This window comes from Nomascus leucogenys, chromosome 5, assembly GCF_006542625.1.
Source record: "Nomascus leucogenys isolate Asia chromosome 5, Asia_NLE_v1, whole genome shotgun sequence".
Lineage (NCBI taxonomy): Eukaryota > Metazoa > Chordata > Mammalia > Primates > Hylobatidae > Nomascus > Nomascus leucogenys.
This window is the reverse complement of record NC_044385.1, coordinates 126402102-126416024: the sequence shown is the minus strand read 5'-3', so window position 1 is coordinate 126416024 and position 13923 is coordinate 126402102. Positions and strand designations below refer to the sequence as shown.

The 13923-nt window shown below is 40.1% G+C and overlaps 1 protein-coding gene across 5 annotated transcripts in view; it reads right to left on the bottom strand.

Annotated features, from left to right (window-relative positions):
* PCCA (propionyl-CoA carboxylase subunit alpha) overlaps nucleotides 1-13923 on the bottom strand; it is a 439915-nt gene that overhangs the window by 384476 nt on the left and 41516 nt on the right. Inside the window, exon 1 of one of the 5 annotated variants that reach the window (XM_030813634.1) lies at nucleotides 2105-2289. The exons of 3 other annotated variants lie outside the window; for them this stretch is intronic. In XM_030813634.1, the coding sequence (XP_030669494.1) occupies nucleotides 2105-2119 (15 nt within the window). In that variant the 5' untranslated portion in view covers nucleotides 2120-2289. Of the gene's footprint in view, nucleotides 1-2104; nucleotides 2290-13923 lie in introns of those variants that run through there. One more of the 5 variants, XM_030813635.1, reaches the window with a different exon arrangement.

Sequence of the window (13923 nt, the reverse complement as noted above, 5' to 3'; positions counted from 1 at the left end):
TGCAGACATAAAAGTGCAGAGTTTTATTTTGTGTTTAATATTTTTCTTGGTATAAACTGAATCACACTACATTTTATTCTACAACTAATTTTATCACTCAGTTTTTTTTTTTTTTTTAGAATTCTACCTCATAATTTTTAACTGCTACCCAGTATTTCTAGTAATCTAGATGAATCATAAGTTATTTAGCCATTCTCCTAATATTGGACATGGTTACAATTTGCAGGTATTGTGCGCTGCAATAAGCTTCCCTAAACATGCCAATCTGCATACATATGTATATTTCTATAAGAAAAATATTTAAAAGTACAAATACCACAAACTACACATTTAAAATCTTAGGTCAACTTACACTACTATTAGAGATTAATTTCCCCACACTACACTATCATTGAACATGGTTTATCTTTCTAATTTTATTAATGTAATGGAGAAAAATGATTCCTCATTTTTTAAATTTGCATTTTCCTGGTTATTAGTGAGTTTGGGCATATTTGCATGTTTGTGAGCTATCTGTATTTCTTCTAACCATGAATCTTTTTTTTTTTTTTTTTGAGATGGAGTCTCACACTCTGTCGCCCAGGCTGGAGTGCAGTGGCACGATCTCGGCTCACTGCAACCTCCGCCTCCTGGGTTCAAGTGATTCTCCTGCCTCAGCCTCCTGAGTAGCTGGGATTACAGGCATGTGTCACAACACCCGGCTAATTTTTGTAGTTTTAGTGGAGACGGAGTTTCACCATGTTGGTCAGGCTGGTCTCGAACTCCTGACCTCGTGATCCCTCTGCCTCAGCCTCCCAAAGTGCTGGGATTACAGGCATGAGCCACCGCGCCCAGCCACCATTAACCATTTTTAAATTTAATATAACAGATATCTCATAAAAAGGCAAAGCTGGCCGGTGCAGTGGCTCACGCCCGTAATCCCAGCACTTTGGGAGGTGGAGGCAGGCAGATTGCTTGAGGCCAGGAGTTTGAGATCAGCCTGGCCAGCATGGCGAAACCCCATCTCTGCTAAAAATACAAAAAATTAGCCGGGTGTGGTGGCGCACATCTATGGTCCCAGCTGCTTGGGAGGCTGAGGCACAAGAATCACTTGAACCCAGGAGGCAGAGATTGCAACAAGCTGCTGAGATTGCACCAGCGCGCTCTAGCCTAGGTGACAGAGCGAGACTGTCTCAAAAAAAAAAGCAAAACTATCTTTTGTTTTGGTTTTTTAATTACATATAATATATGTAAATATATGTAATACCTAAACTCTTTTTTTTTTTTTTTTTTTTTTTTGAGACAGAGTCTCACTCTGTCGCCCAGGCTGGGGTGCAAAGGCGCAATCTCGGCTCACTGCAACCTCCACCTCCTGGGTTCAAGCAATTCTCCTGCCTCAGCCTCCTGAGTCGCTGGGACTACAGGTGTATGTCACCACACCCAGCTATTTTTTTGTATTTTTAGTAGAGATGGGGTTTCACCATGTTAGCCAGGATGGTCTCCATCTCCTAACCTCATGATCGGCCTGCTTTGGCTTCCCAAAGTGCTGGGATTACAGGAGTGAGCCACCGCGCCCAACCGTAATACCTAAACGTTCTTATTCAAAATAAAGCTAACAACTCCACTGACCACACCTGTCCCCATTACAATGTCTCTCTCTGGTAATCACTTAACAGGTGAATATGCATTATTAGACTTCAATATATGCCAAGGGATCCCAACTTGGAGCAATTTGGTCCCCCAGGACACAGTTGGCAATGTCTGTAGATAGTTTTGGCTGTCACTACTGGGGCCTGGGAGGACACTACTAGTATCTAGTGGGTAAGATGCCAGGGATGCTGCTAAAAATCCTATAATGTGCAGGACAGTCACCCATGATAGAGTTCTCTAATCCATAATATGAAGAATGCCACTGTTGGGAACCTATGCTCTATGCTTTTACATAGGTAACTATAACAATATTTTAGGTTGGGATTCTTTTACCATTAATGGTATCGTTATACCACATGTGTCCTTACACAAGTTCTCTTTCCATTTTTAATGTCTTAAGAGATGCTCTCTGTTGATATACAGAGATCCACCTCAGTCTTTTTAACTACTAAAGAATTCCAAGATATGGCTCTACCTGTTTACGAATCATCTGCTCCCTCACGGACACTGAGTGTGGAAGAATCACCTGGCTGGATGTCACTTCTTGTGCTCAAGGCTGTCTCCTCTGGAGCTGCTCCCATCTTTGCAGCCATCCTCTCCTATCTGTGTTTCAGACTGGGGTTTCCTGCTGCATGATCCCATCAGCCATCTCTCTTTCAAAATTCCTCACTGTTTCCAGGATCAGCGTTTCCAGGATCCCACGAGTACTCTTTACCGTTTTCCATCAAAATCCTGGTTTGTTGTTTATCTTTAGGTCTTTTCTCTTCAACTTTTTCTCTTCCCTGGGAATTTGGGACAGGAAGATGAAGTCTGGCTCATCCCAACAGCCTTAATTATAAGTCAGGACTTTTAAATTTTTTCATTTCTTAACACAGGAAATATATAGTGTATGTATTTTTAATTTAAAAATCAAAGATTATAAACAAGAACATAGTTTTCTACAATTGATCAGTTAAAACTTATTTTTAAGACTGTCATGAAAAGCATCAACTAATCTAGTGAGCATCTAATATGATATAAAAATGAGTACATGAAAGTGATCATACCAGTCCTAAATTATTACAGCTATTCCTCTATTTATGTATCTTAATGGTGAGTCTCTTTCTCATGGTATCTATTCAGACATCATGGCATTCCTAGAAACTCTAAAAGCTGGCTTTCTGGGCTCAGATTCCATTTCCCACATTATCCAATATTTTTGCTGGGATCCCAAAAGACAGGACAACTCTTGATTTATGGTATATGGCTGTTTAGTTTCTTACCAAAAACTTTCAGGTGAGTATTACAAATAGCGGCAAAATCAACCACTCAAAAGCTTCCTGGTATAGTTAGCGCCCAGACATTGAAGGTAATCATGAAAAGCAGTTACGGAGCTCAAGAAGTTTTCCTTAGCACAGTCATTTTTCACTGAGCAGTGAGATGAAATTTAAAGACATCAGAAATATCTGGGGCCGGGCATGGTGGCTCATGCCTGTAAACCCAACACTTTCGGAGGCCAAGGTGGGAGGATCATTTGAGCCCAGGAGTTCCAGACCAGCTTGGGCAACACAGAGGCCCCATCTCTACAAAAAAAAAATTTCTTTTAATTAGCCAGACATGGTGGCTGGCACCTGTAATCCCAGCTACTTGGGAGGCTGAGGCAGAATGATTGCATGAGCCCATGAGTTGAAGTTGCAGTGAGCTATGGTCGTGCCACTACACTTTAGCCTGGGTGACAGAGCAGGACCCTGACTCAAAACCAAACAAACAACAACAACAAAAAGAAAACAAAAATGTCTCGAAGTGTTTTATTTTCTCTTCAAAAATATTCTTTCTCCCCATTTCCCAAAAAAGAAAATTCTTCTATACCCGAAGACAGAATGAGTACTTTGAAGGAGCTCAAGAAACAATTTTTACTTCTTCCTATTCATCCAAGACTAATAATTAATAAAGATTTTTTATTTTTTATTTTTTATTTTTTTGTGGATGCAGAGTCTCGCTCTGTCACCCAGGCTGGAGTACAGTGGCGCAATCTCGGCTCACTGCAATCTCTGCCTCCCAGGTGCAAACGATTCTCATGCCTCAGCCTCCCAAGTAGCTGGGACTACACGCGTGCACCACCAGAGCTAGCTAATTTTTTTTTGTATTTTTAGTAGAGACGGGGTTTCACCATGTTGGTCAGGCTGCTCTCAAACTCCTGACCCTCAAATGATCCACCCACCTCAGCATCCCAAAATGCTGGGATTACAGGCATGAGCCACCGCACCTGGCCAAAGATATTTTAACTCAATAGTTAAAGACCCAAAGTGATTGTGCCATTCACTGAATTTACCTGCAACTCCTTAAGTAGGCCCAGCTACCAGGAACAGAAGTTCCTCTGTAGGGACTTAGTTTACAGAGTATAAGAGAACCACACTCAGATAAACACAGCAAGAGTAGCAGGATTGAAAAAAAGAAGGGTACCTGTATCTCAACTCCTACCTTTCCTGGAATTGAAGCCCATGTAAGGGGGAGAATCACAGCCCAAAATGTGAAAAAACATATATGTATCGGGGGAGATCAAATTACCTACTAGTCGAAGAATGACCCACCTCCAGTGGCACTGTCATATACAGGGAGCCTGATATGCTATGCTGGGCCACCAGCTGAACCACATCAGATGAAAGCCCAAGCAAGCATGATGTCAGCAAGCTTACCAGCCTCATACTAGGACAACCACATAGACTCTAGTCTGTAAGAAGGCTCATTTCAGCTGGATGTGGTGGCTCATGCCTGTAATCCCAGCACTTTGGGAGGCCAAGGTGGGTGGATCACCTGAGGTCAGCGGTTTGAGACCAGCCTGGCCAACATGGCAAAACCTCATCTCTACTAAAAATATAAAAATTAGCTGGGTGTGGTGGCACGCGCTTGCAATCCTAGCTACTCGGGAGGCTGAGGGAGGAGAATCACTTGAACCCAGGAGGTGGAGGTTGCATGAGCCGAGATCATGCCACTGCACTCCAGCCTGGGAGACAGAGCAAGACTTCATCTCAAAAAAAAAAAGACGGCTCATTTCATCTCATAGAGATTTCAGGAAGAATTAGTCCTTTAATTTTTGGAAATAAATTTGTGACAAGATGTACTATAAAGATGGGTTAAAGACACCCTACCTGGCAGCAGCAATAGGCAAGGAAAAAAATGAATGGTTGAATGAAGGGCTATAATCCACCTGTCTTTTATTTCAAAATCTAACTTTTCTCCAAGTCCAAACGTCTGGCTGGCTTAGGAAGGAACACTTAGTGCAGCTGTTGGCATGCCTCTTTTGTGTAAAAGAGTAAACAAATAAATTCAAATAAAAAGAAACATCTGGACAGCACAAGGTAGAAAAACCCTACCTTATAGGAGGTGGCAGCTGGCTCTCTGAAGAGAAAAGACTAGAGAAAAAAAAAAAAATCTGCCCTACTGCAAGAAAAACGGTATAGAATAAAAAGATCAGAAAAGATGAATTTCCAAGTATTATTGCCAACACTCAAAGTCATCAAAACATATTTCCCAAAACATTAGTTCCTAATTCCACTTAAACAGTACTTGCCTCTGTTTTCCACTCTCTTCTCTAACTATTTGATGTTCCACCCATCATATCCCTTTAACATTAACTAAATCGTGAACACTTCCTTTCTTTTCCCTGATCCACTCAAAAATTTATTACAGGTATACTTTATTACAGCAAGGTATAAAAAGATGATAAATCACAGTCCTCTACCTCTCCAGGAGTTTGGTCTGGTATGAAAGACAGACTTATACACCAACTGCAATTAACAGTAATAAAGGCTGGGTGTGGTGGTTCACGCCTGTAAACTTGGCACTTTGGGAGGCCAAGGCGGGCGGATCACTTGAGGTCAGTAGTTTGAAACCAGCCTGGCCGACATGGTGAAACACTGTCTCTACTGAAAATACAAAAAAATCAGCTGGACATGGTGGTGCATGCCTGTAATCCCAGCTACACGGGAGGCTGAGGCATAACAATCACTTGAACCTGGCAGGTGGAGCTTGCAGTGAGCCGAGATCAGGCCGCTGCACTCCAGCCTGGGCGACAGAGTGAGACTCCATCTCATTCATAAATAAATAAATAAATAAATAAATAAATGTAATAAAAAATAATATGTACAAATGGTTTCACAAAGAATTGGCTATTGAACAATAAAACTGGATTTCTAATAAATGAAAAAAGTGAGAGAGAACAGAGAAAGAGTACATTCGAAATGGTGGAAATGTGAAAGGTGCCAGTCTATTTAGAAATCTGTGAGATGGCTTGAAAATAAAATATATGAAAAGGGACTGATGGGAAAGGATGGTAGAAGAAAAATCAGTAGGAACTTGAATGGATCTTGAATGTCACGGTAAAATGTTTGGATTTTGGGAAGTCTGTGATTCTCAATGTTTATCTCCTATGGAAAGAAAATAACATCCACAGGAGGCAAGCTATGCTGCATCATTAATAGCAGCTTACTATATATTACTGCAGTTGAGTCATTCAAGCAATTAACTGTAACACTTTCCTTTCTCTCCCAGTAACCTCAGATGAAGGTTAGGACATAGTGCTATCAATAATGAAAACCTCCTTTATTTTCCTCTATTATCCAACCAAACTTTTACCATAATATAGGATACACAACATAGTATACAAGATGCAAACATGCATTCTGCTAATTCCTTCCCACATTTGTTTTTTAAGTAGCTTTCAAGAAACGCCCTTGGCCATTCTAACTGCAGGTAAGATGGACTAAGCATGCACCACCCCAACTATCCCACTGAATTCAACTATGAAACCTCAAGAGAATGCATGAATCAAGTATTTATAGACTTGGAAAAGCTAACAGTAGCAGGCAGATCAAGGAAGAAAAGAATTCAAATTGCTATAAACAATTGGTGAGTTTTATCATTTTCTTTTCCTCCCATGATCTCCCTGCCCGACCTTGGAAAAGCCTGAAATGCAGGACACTGACGGAGAGAACTCCAGGAGAAGCCCTATTCATCTCACTCAAAGGCAGAAAAGGGAGCTCCTGATACTTACAACATTATGGAAATCTCCATTCCCATATTTTTTTTTTCTTTTGCTCTATTCTTTTTTGCCCCAACCCCCAAGTAATTTTGTGGCTGTGGTACCAGACACAGATGCCAGCAAGAGCCAAAACAATGAGAGAAGAAACATTCTTCTGCAATCAGTGAAACTGCCAGTCTCAAGAGGGCAGGTAAAACCCCAAAGTTTTTTCTACTCTCTCTGTGCTCTTTACACGTCCTGGACACAAACACAAAATTTGAACAGCAGAGCAAGGTAACTAAAACCTCAGATTTCTAAGTAAGAAGACTGCAAAGTAAAGGCCTAAAGAACCAGAATGGGAGAAGCTAGCATGGAGAAGCGACACAATAAAGTTGTTTATGAACTTCTGAGCTCATCCCTAGGTTGGGCATATATGGATGTAATCCTAATAAGTATACCAAAGAATTTAAACACTGAACCCAGACTGATGAGTTGTTGACACATATGTGGGGTGGATCTGTATAGCAGTACAAAGACCCACAGCCCACAGGAAAAAAAAAAAAAAAACTGGAATGTGCACTCTGAAGCTAAACAAGTTAATTGCTACTGAAACAAAAATATTAACATCCTAAAAAGATATGAACTAAATTCAGAGGATTATGTCTCATAACATCATACTCAAAATATCTAAAATTAACCCAAGAACCAGGTAAATCTCTTATAGGGAAGGAAAAATCAAATACCAAGACCAAAGTAACAAAAATGTTGAAATTATCTCACGAAGATTTTAAGGAAGTTATTATTAAAGTTTTCCAGCAAGCAATTATGAACACTCTTGAAACAAATGGAAAATTTCAAAGCATCAGAAAAGAAACAGAATTTATAAAAAGAAACCAATGGAAATTTTTAAACTAAAATATGCAATAATCAAATTAAAAAAAACATACTGGATGGGCTCAAGAGTAGACTACAGATGACAAAGGAAAGAGTCAATAAATCTGAAGACTGATCAACAGAAATTATACAATCTGAAACGAGAGAAAAAAAAGACTAGAAAAAATTAACAAGAGACTATGGAACAATACTTAAAGATCTAACATACATGTCTACCAGAGAAAAGAAGAAAAAAAAATTTTCTCAGCACCATGCTGAGAAAATATTTTTTTAAATAAGGACTGAAAACTTCCCAAGTTTGGTAAAAGACATAAACCTAAATATTCAAGGTCAGTGAATTTCAAACAGGGTAACAAAAAGAAATCAGAAAACATAATCAAACCACTGAAAATTAAAGACAAAATTCCTGAAAGTAAACAAAGAAAAACAGCACATGAACTATAAAGGAATGACACTCAAACAACTATGGATTTCACATCAGAAGCCGCAAAGACCAGAAGGAAGTGACACAATGCTTTTCAAGCGCTGTAAAGAAAGAACTGTCAACTCAGTACTCTATATTCAGTGCAAACATCCTCTAAGAATGAAGGTGAAATAAAGACATTTTCTTTCTTTTTTTTTTTTTTGAGATGGAGTTTTGCTCTGTCTCCCAGGCTGGAGTGCAGTGGTGTGAGCTTGGCTCACTGCAACCTCTACTGCCCCGGTTCAAGCGATTCTCCTGCCTCAGCCTCCCAAGTAGCTGGGATTATAGGCACCTACCACCGCGCCTGGCTAATTTTTTTGTAGTTTTAGTAGAGACAGAGTTTCACCATCGTGGCCAGGCTGGTCTTGAACTCCTGACCTTGTGATCCATCCGCTTCGGCCTCCCAAAGTGCTGCGATTACAGGCGTGAGCCACTGCACCCAGCCAAGACATTTTCAAATAAAGGAAAACTAAGAGCATTAGTTGCTAGCAGATCAGCTCTAAAACTACTTAAGGAAGTTCTTCAGACAGAAGGAAAATAACATTAGAAGGAAATTTGGAACATAAGGAATGAAGGAAGAGCAACAGAAATGATAACACTGTCTTAGAAATATGTTTAACTGTTGAAAGCAAAAATTTTAACATTGTCTGATGGGGTTTTCAATGCATGCAGATATAACATGTAAGAAAACCATAACATAAGAAGAGAATGTAGATACCTGCATGATGGTAAGACTGACATATTCCAATTAAGGTGGTAAAATATGAATTTTCAACAGACTATAGGAAGTTAACTATGTATATTATAATCAATAAAGTATTAATTTGAAGAAAAACTACACGAGATAGTCATAAACACAATAAATTTCAAAGGAATACTTTTAAAAAGTTCAAATAACACAAAAGACGACACAAAGAGTGAAACAGTGAAAAAAACTAGAAAAACGAAATAATAAAACAGTAGCCCAAAACCCAAACATTTCAATAACTACATTAAACATAAAAGTGGCCAGGTGTGGTGGTTCACGCCTTAATCCCAACACTTTGGGAGGCGGAAATGAGAGGAATGCTTGAGCCCAGTTCAAGACCAGCCTGGACAACATAGGGAGACCACGACTCCATGAAAGAAAATTAGCTAGAGGTGTGTCCCCAGTTACTCAGGAGGCGGAGGTGAAAGGATCACTTGGGCCCAGGAGGCCGAGGCTGCAGTGGGTCATGATCGCACCACTGCACTCCAGCCTGGATGACAGAGTGAGACCCTGTCTCAAAAAAAAAAAAAAAAAAAAATTAAAGAAGGCCGGGCGTGGTGGCTCAAGCCTGTAATCCCAGCACTTAGGGAGGCCAAGGCGGGCGGATCACGAGGTCAGGAGATCGCGACCATCCTGGCTAACATGGTGAAACTCCGTCTCTACTAAAAATACAAAAAATTAGCTGGGCGTGGTGGTGGGCTCCCGTAGTCCCAGCTACTCAGGAGGCTGAGGCAGGAGAATGGCGTGAACTCCAGAGGCGGAGCTTGCAGTGAGCCGAGATCGCGCCACTGTACTCCAGCCTGGGAGACAGAGCAAGACTCCGTCTCGAAAAAATAAATAAATAAATAAATAAATAAATGGCTTAAACATACAAACTAAAAGAGATTGTCAAAATATGACTCAAGTATATGCTGTGTACAAGAGATTCACATCAAATATAATGATATATGTAGTTTAAAGGTAAAATGATGGGAAAAAATACAATGCAAACATCAAGCAAATGAAGGCTGGAATGCCTAGGTTAGTATCAGAAAAAGTAGGCTTCAGAGCAAAGAAATTTACAAGGGATAGAGAAGAACATTACCTAATAGTAACAGGGTCAATTCACCAAAAAGATACAATAATCCTTAATGTGTATGTTCCTAACAACAGTACTTCATAAAGCAAAAACTGGCAGAACTGAGAGGAGAAATAGACAATAACCCAGTCATTGTTGGAAACATCAAGACTCTCAAAAGAAAGACAAGTAGTAGAAAATCGGCATGGATATAGAGGAACTGGACAATACCACAAACCAGTTGTATCTCATTGACATTTATACACTACTGAAATCTAACAACAGAAGACACAATCTTTACAAGTGCACATGAAACATGCACCAAAACAGGTCATACCTGGATCAGAAAACGAACTTAACCCACTGAAAAGAACTATAATAATACAAAATATGATCTCTGAACAAGGAGAATTAGTATTAGAAGTAAATAACAGAAAGACAGTAGAAAAATCTCCAAATGCTTGGAAATTAAACAATTTTAAATAACCTATGGGCAAAAAAAGGAAGTCTCAGAAAACATTCTTAACAAAAATGAAAACACGATATATAAAAAAATTATTAGATGCACTTAGAGTGCTTAGAGAGAAAATTATAGTATTAAATATTATATAAGAAGAGATATCTCAAATAATAATCTAAGCTCCTACCTTACAAACCAGAAAAAGAAAAGCAAAATAAACCTAAAGTAGAAGAAGAACACAACAGAGGAGATATCAGTAATTTTTAAAAGAGAAAACAGAGAAAAAAAGACATCAATCCAACCTAAGCTAGTTATTTTAAAGCATCAATAAAACTGATAAATCACTAAAAAGACTAAGAAAAGAAGAAAAAATGACATCCAAAATAAGAAAGGAAAGAGGTTATCACTATGAACTACGCAGATATTAAAAGGATAATAAAAGGTTTCTAAGAATAATTCTATGTGCATAAATTGGACAATTTAGATGAAATGAACCAATTCCTCAAAGATGGCAAAACACAAAGCTAACAAAACCCACTCAAAATAAGATAGATAACCTGAATACTCCAATAACTATTAAAGAACTTGAATACATCATTTAAAACCTTCTGAAGAAGAAATCTCCAGGCCCAGTTGGTTTCACTGGAGAATTCTAAACAATTTTATAGGCCAGGTGCAGTGGCTCACACCTTTGTCCCAAAATCCCAGCACTTTGGGAGGCCAAGGCGGGTGGATCACCTGAGGTTGGGAGTTTGAGACCAGCCTGACCAACACGGAGAAATCCCGTCTCTACTAAAAATACAAAAATTAGCCAGGCGTGGTGGTGCACGCCTATATAACCCCAGCTACTCAAGAGGCTGAGGCAGGAGAATCGCTTGAACCCGGGAGGTGGAGGTTGCAGTGAGCTGAGATCACACCATTGCACTCCAGCCTGGGCAACAAGAGTGAAACTCCGTCTCAAAAAAAAAAAAAAACAATTTTATACACTCTCACTCAGAAGAAACATTTCCCAATTCATTTTGTAAGGACAATATTATGCTAATACCAAAGACAGTACACAAAAAGAAAACTGCAGACCAATGTCCCTCCCTCATAATAATGATGTAAAAAATCCTTAACAAAAAATTAAGAAGTCCAATCCAGCAATGTATAAAAAAGAATACACCACAACCAAAATGCAAAACTAGCTTTATACTAAAAAAATCAATCGCTCAGTGTAAAATATCATATTACAATCAAAAGGAAAAAAAACCCACATGATCATATCAATTGATTCAGGAAAAGCATAAGACAAAATTCAACATTCATTGGCAAATTAGGAGTAGACAAGATCTTCCTCAACCTGATAAAAAGGAACCACAAAAAACCCACAGCTAATACCATACTTAATTCTGAATGACTGAACACTTTTCCACTAAGATTGGGAATAAGGCAAGAATGTTCACCATTACTACTGCTCTTCCACTTCATACTGGAATTCCTAACTAGAGCAACAGAAAAAAATAAAATAAAAGACATACAGATTATAAAGAAAAAACAATCGAATTGTCACTGTTCACAGACAACATGATTATCTGCATAGACAACCCCAAGGAACCTATGAAAATACTCCTAGAACTAATGAGTTTAGCAAGATCACAGGATGCAAGGTCAACACTCAAACACTAATCATACTTCTACTACTAGCAATGTACAACTGGAAACCAAAATTTTTTAAACGATAACGGAGTCTCACTCTGTCACCCAGGCTGGAGTGCAGTGGTGCAACCTCTGCTCATTGCAAGCTTCGCCTCCTGGGTTCATGCCATTCTGCTGCCTCAGCCTCCAGAGTAGCTGGGACTACAGGCGCCTGCCATCATGCCCGGCTAATTTTTTGTATTTTTAGTAGAGACGGGGTTTCACCATGTTAGCCAGGATGGTCTCGATCTCCTGACCTCGTGATCCACCCGCCTCAGCCTCCCAAAGTGCTGGGATTACAGGCGTGAGCCACCGCGCCCGCCTAAACAATAATTTTTTTAAAGAGACAGAGTCTCACTCTGTCGCCCAGGCTGGAATGTAGTGTTGTGATCATAACTCATTGCAGCCTTAAACTCCTGGGCTCAAGCAATTCTCCCCCTCAGCCTCCAGAGTAGTTAGGACTACAGGTATGTGCCCCTACACCCTACTATTTTTTTGTTTGTTTGTTTGTTTGTAGAGGCAGGGTCTGGCTATGTTGCCCAGGCTGGTCTCAAACTCCTGGCTCAAATGATCCTCCCACCTCAGCTTCCCAAAGTGCTAGGATTACAGATGCAAGCCACCACGCCTGGCCAAACAAAACAATTTTAAGAGTCTCCAAAAAAAAAAAAATTATACTTAGGTTAAAAATCTAACAAAATATGTACAAGCTGGGTATGGTGGCATGTACCTACAGTTGGGAGCTATTTGGGAGGCTGTGGTGGGAGGATCACTTGAGCCCAGGAGTTTGAGGCCAGCCTGGGCAACACAGTAAGACCCTGTCTACAAAAAAACAAACAAAACAAAGCATGTGCAGGATCTGCCTATTGAAAACTATGAAATGCTAATGAAAGAAATCAAAGCAGACCTAAACAGGCTAGGCATGGTGGCTCACACCTGTAATCCGAAAGCAAGAGAACTGCTTGAGCACAGGAGTTTAGGACCAGCCTTGACAATATAGGGAGACCCTGTCTCTACAAAAAAATTAAAAACCTAGCTGGGAATGGTGGTACAAGCCTGTAATCCCAGCTACTCAGGAGGCTGAGGTGGGAGGTTTGAGCCCAGGTGCTCAAGCCTGCAGTGAGCTATGATCACACAACTGCACTCCAGCCTGGGCAACAGAACAAGACCCTGTCTAAGAATACCACCAGCAACAAAGAAAACCTAAATAAATTAAAAGACATGCCATGTTCATGGATTGGAAGACTCAACACAGTGAAAAATGTCAATTCTTCCCAAACTGATGTAGATTCAACAAAATTCTAATCAAAATCTCAGTAGGATTTTGTGTGTGTGTGTACATAAACATAAGCTGATTCTAAAATGTATATGAAAAGGCAAATGAACCAGAATAGCTGAAGCAGTTTTGGAAAAATGGGGGGAAAAAAAGAAAGGTGGAGGAATCCAATTTTAACACTATGTAGTACTGACAGGGGAATAGACATAGATGAATGAAAAAGAACAGAGTCAAGAAACCCATCCAAATATCACCCCATTTGATTTTTGACAGAGGTGCAAAAGTAATTGTATTAGTCTGGGTTCTCTAAAGGGACTGAACTAACAGTATAGATGTACATATGAAGGGGAGTTTATTAAGGAGTATTGACTCACATGATCACAAGGTGAAGTACCACAATAGGCCATCTGCAAGCTAAGAGCAGGGAAGCCAGTCTGAGTCGCAAAACCTCAAATGTAGGAAAGCCGACAGTACAGCCTTCAGTCTGTGGCTGAAGGCCTGAGAGCCCCTGGCAAACCACTTAAGTCCAAGAGTCCAAAGGCTGAAGAACTTGGAGTCTGATGTTCGAGGGCAGGAAGCATCCAGCACAGGAGAAAGATGAAGGCCGGAAGACTCAGCAAGTCAAGTCCTTCCACACTCTTCTGCCTGCTTCATTCTAGCCACGCTGGCAGCTGATTAGATGGTGCCCACCTAGACTGGGGGTGGGTCTGCCTCTCTCAGTCC